This window comes from Siphateles boraxobius, unplaced genomic scaffold, assembly GCF_051911475.1.
Source record: "Siphateles boraxobius isolate OS27281-9 unplaced genomic scaffold, OSU_SipBor_1 9, whole genome shotgun sequence".
In the NCBI taxonomy this organism is placed as follows: Eukaryota; Metazoa; Chordata; class Actinopteri; order Cypriniformes; family Leuciscidae; genus Siphateles; species Siphateles boraxobius.
This window is the reverse complement of record NW_027509219.1, coordinates 15,565,344-15,574,720: the sequence shown is the minus strand read 5'-3', so window position 1 is coordinate 15,574,720 and position 9,377 is coordinate 15,565,344. Positions and strand designations below refer to the sequence as shown.

The following is a 9,377-nucleotide window of genomic DNA, read 5'->3' as shown; positions in this document are numbered from 1 at the left end:
AACAATGGAATATCTCTTCACGTTTTCAAAGTGGGCCTAGATGATTATGTGTCTGATATATAAAGGGACACATTAAGATTTATTAATAAATTATATGTTATTGAACCATTAAAACCATATGTGCATAAAACACAGCAGGCTTTGAAGTAGTCAAGCACTTCAATTATTAATCGAAGAGCTCACACGCCTTTCCTCAAATCGTCCCTTTAGAGAAGTGAGACGAGTTTTTTAACAGCCTTTTGCATTTAGAAAATGAGGGGGATCTATGCAATGAGGGGATTAATTTTGCAATCTGTGATTCTGAATTCTTACTCAGATAGACATGTCGGGACTGCTGTATAACTTTCATCATTTGCTGGTCTGTCAGGAAAGAAAGAATTTCACACATGCTCACACAATCACAAAAAGATCTCACTTAAATGTAATACTTTTGGGTAGAGACTAGAGACCCAGAATATGAATAGTATTAATATTAATAATATTCTCTTCTTTTAAAGAGCAGTGCATTTAAATATGTGGCAAACTATGTTTGATATATGACTGCATGCAGTAACAATCACAAATCACATATGTACATTACTATTCAAAAATTGGGGGTGGGTAATATTTTGTCTTTTTTTTTTTAAAGGAGTCGTTTGTGCTCACCAAAACTGCATTTATTTGATCAAAAATAGAGTGAAACGAATATTTTGACATTTTATTACAACTCAAAATAACTGTTTAATTTGTAATATGTTTATTCATGTGATGACAAAACAGAATTTTCTGCAGCCATTAGCTTCCGTGTCTTTATTAATGTCAATGTTGAAACAGTTGTGCTGCTTAATAAAAAGAAATCAGGATACTTTGATGAACAGAAAGTTTAAAATAACAGCATTTTTTTAAAATAGAAATCTTTACTGCTCCTTTTGATCAATTTATTACGTCCTTGCAGAACAAAAGTATTAATTTATTTGAAAAGTAACTTTGTAGCAGGCATATTTTATTTTATTTGTATTTTTTATGCAATACAATGCAATTCATGCTTTGACAGCATCGTCATGCCAGTAAAGTACCACAATAAATACTCATCCCTATAACTTCATTAAAATCAATGCACTTGATAACACAGAACACAAGTGTATGGCCTGTTTCAGAATACATAGTTTGAGAGGAGAACAGAGACTTAAGCAGATTAAGACAGTGGTTCTCCTGTATCTGTGGACAACATGGCCTTCAGGGCCCAAACCCACCAGCAGCTCTTACTCTTTAAACCACACACATACTGCAGTATAAAATAAGCTGTATGAATTCAAGCTGTACTTGCTCCCCCCCAACCCCAATGCACGGTTTGAAGTGCACAAAGATTCACTTTGACTTTGCGGTTGATAACTGTAGGAGGATCAGTGAGGAAAAAGGCATTTTGTTGAAGAGGATAAGGTGGTTGCGGATGACCTTTGTGTCCACCTCCTCTCAAATGTAGTCCTCTCCTGTTGTACCACATTCTCGGCATGTAAAACGTCACCAAAAACATAAGCTTTGACTGTTAGAAAAAAAATAGCTAATAAGATTTCCATTCATTTAAACTTATCAAAATTCCCACTAGAGCCCGGGGAGCCTTCTTTCTCGCAACCCTCTTTTCTTTCATCCATGGTTAAATATGTAAATAAAATGTCTAAAGTCATTCTTCAAAGTAGAACAAAAGAAAAAAGGGGGGGGCTAAGTGAGGGGGGAGGCAGCCCTAAAATGCCTTCCTTTCTCCATAACATTAGCCAGAGGGGGGCCAGCTTCTAGGCAGAGAGGAACAGCAGGGGAGCGCGCAGGCTCCATAGAATCACACATCTCCCCAATCCCTCACACACAAAAAACATGAAATATCTTTTCAGTCTGAGGCATCAAAGGGCCTCCCTTCTCTTTATTAGTTACAGAATTATCTCACACTTTCTGATTTCAACCAAGATGGAACCCAGCGAGCTGCTGCTGCTGTGCTTTGGAAGAGATAAAGTTCATCCATGTGTGTGTGTGTGTGTGTGTGTGTGTGTTTGTGAGTGGGTGGGTGTTTGGCTATAAAGGATAACTGTAGAACGGACTAAGTATGAAACGGTGAGGGTGGTGGATGCTAGACGCAGAAATAAACAAACACAAAACATGAAAGGGGAAGTAGGAGCTGCCAAGGCTACTGATGATAAAGATTGACTGGTCATGATTCTCCGCTCTGTTCTTCTACCGTTCTTCAAAGCGATATCCTCACTGCCTGCAAAACAATCACAGGATAGAAACGTGTAAAATAAAGTGGGAACGAATCCGACTGCGCAACGACACAGCATGCCATTTAAATCTCATCTCAGTATTATATGTATGTTTTAAAAGCGTCAATCAGTGAGCTAATGAGGCTGTCTGTCTGTGATTCATAGAGCGCTATGATATGTTACACACCCTGAAAGGCTTCATTATTAGCAAAAGCGATGAAAATGTTCTTACATATCAAAGCAAGGGAAAATGATGATATGTACATGTGATCATCCTTATTAAAAACTCTGGTGTTAAACGGCAGGTCAAAATGAAACAGTCCTTTCATTAAACCAGCCTAGGCTGGTTTACTGGTGTTAGTTGGTCTTCCAGTATTGTGAGACTTGTTAGGCTAATTTTAGAGGAGTTTTGGGCACTTGACTAAAATAAGAGACCAGCTTAACCCTTAAATACATGAATGTTTCGCCAATCATTATTACACATTCGGGGCTCTAGCGGCCCGGATCTATATCTAACATGGATGGATCTATAACTGTCGCAATAATATAAAACTCTCCTGATATTAGAGTAACAATTACAGAAGAATAAAATTAAGCATATTTTGTTACTGGCTCATATTTATATTCATATATCTCAAACATATTCTCAAAACCACAATTTTCACCATCTACAAAATCAATATTTTGTATCAAGTATATTTAATATATATATATGTATATATTTAATATCAAGTGACAGTGACACTAATATTTGATTATGTTCAGTACTTGCTCTGCAGTAAATCACTGAGCCATTTCAAGTTTTGCTGATGATACTTACTATTCTTTTGTTTTCTGCCTGCGGTAATTATGAGCGAAATGTCACTTCAACATTGTGTATCAGACATTGCCACATTGTGGAAGAAAGGTGAATTGGACTTTTTACACACCTCGGGTCGTGAGCGACCCTATACATTTTTGTTTTTACAAAAGATTAATGGAAAACCAGGCATTATTTTATAATTTTCTTGTTTTATTGTTTATAATGAATAGATTGAAGAATACTAAGAAGGTTGATGTATTAGGCCTTAGTTCAATTATTCAAGTAGCTTGTATAAATGTGCCTTAGAAAAAAACATTAGTAGTGTGCATCTTGAGAAAAATCAATGGCACTGAAATGGTTTAATAGATGTGTGTGTCACTGTGTTAGGAAGTTACTTTCAGATAAAACAGCTCAAACATGCATTTAGAAAACAGGGGAAACTGTTTAAACAAAACCTGTTCGACAGACTGTCTTTTTACATTTTGGCATCCAAACTGAACAAATACGATTGCAAAATAACTTTGATTCAAATAACTTCCCAAGATGACCAACTTGAATGCTAAGTAGTGCTCAGTATAGCTTCAAGTTTATTATATTGGGTTTGTTAATGTCTCTGAGGCGTATAAGTGACTGAGACAAACTGTCATAAAAAAGCTCTTAGAGGGTTCTGACCAAGATCTCCAGAAAACCATGTTGTCAAGTGTTACACTGATAAATCACATTTTTACTGGGTAACACGAGAGAGCACTCAGCTATCTGGTATCTCTGGCTCCATGAGGCCCCCTTTGCTTTCTCCATAGCTGCCACATGAGACTTACAGTACCAAAAACAGCTAGCTCATGCAAATACACATTTCACCGTCTTTTTGAGTTGATGTAGACATGGAGCACACTCCTTTTTAATTAACACTGTTTTATTTTACTACAAAACAGCTGACAGAGCATTAACCTTCATCCCTGCTTACATAATGGCAGCTGAACTCTGACATGTCACCTCAACAATATCAAAACTTTCACACAGTGTGCTATGGGAGTTGGCATGCATAGATGCCCTAAGGAGTGTGCCATGGTTACAGCCCTGAGAGCTAGACTAATACTAGGCCTAGCTTGCCAGCCCTTAGCCCCAGCATGAGTCGAAGATGAATTCACTAAAACAAGACTGAAAAGCCCTTTGTCTAAGAATTCACCCTTAAGGCATTTTTATCCTGTACGAATTCAAGTATTTATGATTGATAGAGGGTGAAGAATGGAAACTGTCATAGCATATGCTAAGAATGTATTTTATGTAATTACACACCCACTTCTACATATAAGGCCCCTTGTTCAATGTTTGTATGATGAGTACAGAATTTTACATATTCATTTAAATCTTTGAAAAGGGCAGAGGATTTAAAAAAGCACTCAGTGTTGTGTATAATCTGATAATGACACAGTCTTTGTTGCATGAGTGAATTGTTCACTTGTGACAAGCAAGACATGTCAAAATGGCATAATACATTATTAAAAATCATGTTTATGTTAGAAGAAAGAGGCTGTGGAGCAGGACAGTAAACATGTTGGTAATCCTTTTTGATTTATGAATTAAATGAATTCAATGTTAATGTTCCTCAAAGAGACTTTGATTGTGTTCTAACATACCGTTAATAGTTCACAATGTATAGTTCACCCAAAAAAAGTATGATTTTTTTTTTCATTCTGTCATCAATTACTCACCCTCATGTTGTTTTAAACCTGTATGAGTTTCTTTGTTCTGTTGAACACAAAAGAAGATATTTTGAAACATGTTTCTGGTCCCCATTCACTTCCATACTATTTTTTTTTTCAGCTATGGAAGTCAATGGGGACCACTGTAGTAATTCGTATATATAAAGCAACTTATATCATGTAGTTGCAATTTACGTAAAAACCCTGCTGGTTTCAAAATTCACAATGTGTCAATTATATTGTTGAACAAAGTTTCTTAAGTCTTTAATCACCGGCTTTATTTTAGTCATTAATTGAAACCCATTATTTAAAAGAAAGAAAGAAAGAAAGAAAGAAAGAAAGAAAGAAAGAAAGAAAGTCCATAAGAAATTCCAGATGGAACGTCAAAACTAACGTAGCCTATGCAGAAGTAAAAGTCAAAATTAAGTTTGTCTTGAAGATTAGCAAAAGTGTTTGATCATAATGGTTTCATGGTTTGGATTTTGACATTCGAATTGCGTGGGGTGAGAGTACAGACTCGAATACTTTAGCCATCAGTTCTAGTTCAGTCAACAATAAAAAGCGAGGGGAATTTCAAGGAATAAAAACTCTCCTTTCTCTTCACTCTCTTCCCACAATGGTCGGAGCGTGAAAATCGTCAGTTGTAGAGAGAAAGGGACACATCTCGACTGGAAAACCACTGAATCCTTTTGGTTGTCCTCGGCGAGAGATTTATAGCTGACTTGCGCCGAAAAGTGTTTCGTAAATCATCAGAGGGATTTCGTCTGATAGAGAAAACAACAACAATAACAAATGGCCAGTGAGTAATTTACTGTGATCCTGTGGTAAAGTAGTGACGAGGATTTGGGTCTGCACAGCCAGTTCCGCACGGTTTAAGGATAATCAGTGTGTCAGTTTGGGCTTTCTTATGTAAAACAGCTGTCTTTGAAGGCGGATCTTTTGGCAGGTTAGTTCAGGACGGTGGCGGAGGAGCTCAGACACAGACAGCGCGCGAGGCAGCGAACAACTCTTGACGGATAAACGGGGTGTCTGGAGACGAGCTGAAGTGAATATTCACACGTTTACCAAGTGGATTCATTCACTCATTTTCAGATGACTGTAATTAAATGACGCCGTGCCTTCAGTTTGGTCAGTTTGGATTCATTTTGCGGAGGATGAATGAGGAAAGTAGCGCGAGAGCGAGTTGAAAAGTAAGTGTACTTTCGTGAGGGAAACAGAACGTCAACATTATCGCACAGGAGAGGACCATAAGAGCTTTAGAAGAAGGAATTATTATCTGTGAATTGGGAATTGAACAAAAAAAAACTGTATGAAACCTCTCTGAATGGTGAAACCGTTCTAATATTTCTAATCTATCTAAAGATTTTTTGAAAGATGTTTTTGAACTGAAATGATTGTTTGGAATCTGAGTTAGGCTACCGACTCAGTTTGATTGATTCGCTAAGGAAAACCTTTCCTTCTGTACTAATTCAACCTCGTCCTTCTCATCCTTCTCAACTTTTTTTCAGCTACAATTACGAAGAGTGACAATGAAACAACTTTTCTAGTAAAAATACAAAGCTCTTTTTGAAAGAATAATCCACACTACATGAGTTAATATTGAAAGACAATGTTTGCTGCAAATGTTGGACTTGTGCTGCTGTGCGTGGCTGGATTTTGTTCCGCTATCAGTTCCATCGACCCAGACCGGCCAGGCGAAGGAAGATGCCAGGAGATTGCTATTCCCCTCTGTAAGGACATTGGCTACAACTTGACAGTTATGCCGAACTTAATGGGACATGAAGATCAAAGTGAGGCAGCCATAAAGCTGCATGAGTTCGCTCCGCTGATTGAGTTCGGCTGCCACAGCCATCTGAAGTTTTTCTTGTGCTCGCTCTATGCTCCCATGTGCACGGAGCAGGTATCCACACCCATCCCAGCATGTCGAGTAATGTGTGAGCAGGCAAGGCAGAAGTGTTCACCCATCATGGAGCAGTTTAACTTCCACTGGCCTGAGTCACTGGACTGTTCCAGACTGCCAAATAAGAATGACCCCAATTACCTCTGTATGGAGGCACCTAACAACGGCACAGACGAGCCCCCAAAAGGATTCCACACTCAGCCACCAGACTCCCGACCCCCTCGGCCAGGTAACAGCCAAGAACTGCCTATTAAGGAGAGGGTCGGTAAGGCGACATGCAGCAACCCTGGAAAGTTTCATTACGTACAGAAGAGTGAGTCCTGTGCCCCCAAGTGTTACTCCAATGTCGACGTGTACTGGAGCCAGGGTGACAAGCGCTTCTCCATGGTGTGGATTGCCATTTGGTCCATCCTGTGCTTCATCTCAAGTGCCTTTACCGTCCTTACCTTCCTCATTGATCCACAGCGCTTCAAGTACCCTGAGCGACCCATCATCTTCCTGTCAATGTCTTACTGCGTCTACTCAGTGGGCTTTCTTATAAGACTTTTTGTGGGGGTGGAAAATGTGGCCTGTGACCGTGACAGCGGTGTTCAGTACATCATCCAGGAAGGCTTGGAAAGCACTGGCTGCACTATAGTCTTCCTCATTCTTTACTACTTCGGAATGGCCAGTTCCCTGTGGTGGGTCATTCTTACTCTCACGTGGTTCCTCGCAGCTGGGAAAAAATGGGGTCATGAGGCCATTGAAGCCAACAGCAGCTACTTCCATCTGGCAGCATGGGCCATACCAGCCATTAAGACCATCATGATACTGGTTATGAGAAAGGTGGCGGGAGATGAACTCACAGGGGTCTGCTACGTGGGCAGCATGGATGTCAAAGCCTTGACTGGTTTTGTTCTTATTCCCCTCTCTTGCTACCTCATCATTGGCACTTCCTTTCTGCTTTCAGGCTTTGTGGCACTCTTTCACATCCGTAAGGTCATGAAGACTGAAGGAGAGAATACGGATAAGCTGGAGAAGCTGATGGTTAGGATTGGTGTCTTCTCCGTGCTCTACACGGTCCCCGCCACTTGTGTCATCGCCTGCTATTTTTACGAGCGTCTCAACATGGATTATTGGAAGATTCTAGCAGGAGAGCAAAAGTGTACTGGGGACAGTAAGAGCGGCGAGGAGTGCGTGATGAAGAGCTCCATCCCAGCCGTGGAGATCTTTATGGTTAAGATTTTCATGTTGCTGGTGGTGGGCATCACTAGCGGCATGTGGATCTGGACCTCCAAAACGCTTCAGTCTTGGCAAAACATTTTCAGCCGCAAACTTAAGAAGAAGACGAGGAGGAAGGCTGCATGTGTTTTCACAGGAAGTGGACCTTACCTCAAGCCTCATCCTCCACTCAAAGGACATAAAACCAAGTACGAACCAGCAGGTCCTCCAGCAACTTGTGTATGAGCTGGGCCTCTATACACACACGAATGGCCAAGAAATAAATCCTGGACTTAGAGAAACTACTTTATAAAGAGACAAGCCAGCAGAGAACACAACATTGCTCATATTTATTATATGCAAACTTCAGATGCAACATCCCCAACAGGTTTTTTTTTAGTTCTTAGTGCTTGTACTGCATCTGAAACTTTGCTTCAGACTTTGGGGACCGTTTTGTGAAACAAAGAAAAAGGGAGCGAGTCCCTATTGCTGTCATTGGGATCCTGTATCTTGTCATGTGCAATAGTTGTTTCCCTTAATGACAGAGAAAATGGGATTCTGATACTGTAGGGCTGTGATTAAAGACAATGAAAGGACTCGACAAACAATGGGTGTGAATGGCTGGGGGGAAAGCGGCTCCTCCGTGACATAGTCGTGTGGCTTTTCTATGGAAATAAAGAATGTGTCATACACAACTGCATTGACATTGGAGTGCAGCTGCTCAAAAAGGCCTCGGCAGAGAATGAACTGCCTATTTTTAGGCTTTTTCATGGAACAAAGTAAATCTTTAAGCACTAAATATTGCCAACACAAAGAGATAAACTTGTTATTTCAGTTGTTTTGTACAGTGAGTTCATGCCCCCTGGTTTGTTTTGTTATACCAAGCTCTTTTTAATGTCCTACATACATTTGTGTATATTTCTAAAGGTTCATATTTTATAAGAGTAAATAAAACATTTCAGTTTTAAATGTTTGACATGAAAAGCAAACGCTTTTATGATTTGTGTTGAGTCTGAAAAGTTTTTACTTCAAGAAGTATTCTAGTCATTCTGTCATGTTGTAATCTGATTTTAAAGATACATCTGCAATCACTAGAGATTCAATTAATATTCGTCATCAGTCATACCTTACCAAACATCCCTAAGCTAAAACCATCAAAACCTTAAAGGGATATTTTGACCCGAAAATGAAAATTGTCATCATTTGCACCCTCATGTCGTTCCAAACCTGTATGACTTTCTTTCTTCTACAGAACAAAAAAGTCCAATACAATGAAATTCAATAGGGTCAACAACAACACTGAACCTCATTGACTTTAATTGTATGAAAAAAAATCCTTTTTTTTAATTGATTTTTTTTATTTTTTTATATTCATTTACTTATTTTGTGCTAAAGAAATATAAAGGTTTGTAACAACGTGGGTGAGTAAATTATGACAGAATTTACATTTTGGAGTGAACTATTCCTTTAAGGTTGCAGAAATAAATACGTACGATTAATACATTGGGCTAAACATTTTGAAGGAGGAGATCCTGGAAATTCTT

General features: G+C 39.1%; 1 protein-coding gene across 1 annotated transcript; it reads left to right on the top strand.

The window, feature by feature from the left end:
* Nucleotides 1–5,323: 5,323 nt before the first annotated feature.
* Nucleotides 5,324–8,817, top strand: fzd10 (frizzled class receptor 10). Its single transcript, XM_077224441.1, has one exon. It carries the CDS (start codon nucleotides 6,343–6,345, stop codon nucleotides 8,077–8,079), a length of 1,737 nt encoding a protein of 578 aa, XP_077080556.1. The 5' UTR covers nucleotides 5,324–6,342; the 3' UTR covers nucleotides 8,080–8,817.
* Nucleotides 8,818–9,377: the final 560 nt, after the last annotated feature.

What these genes read in the sequence shown, in the direction of transcription:
- fzd10 (XM_077224441.1), top strand. Translation starts at nt 6,343, where the DNA reads ATGTTTGCTGCAAATGTTGGACTTGTGCTGCTGTGCGTGGCTGGATTT.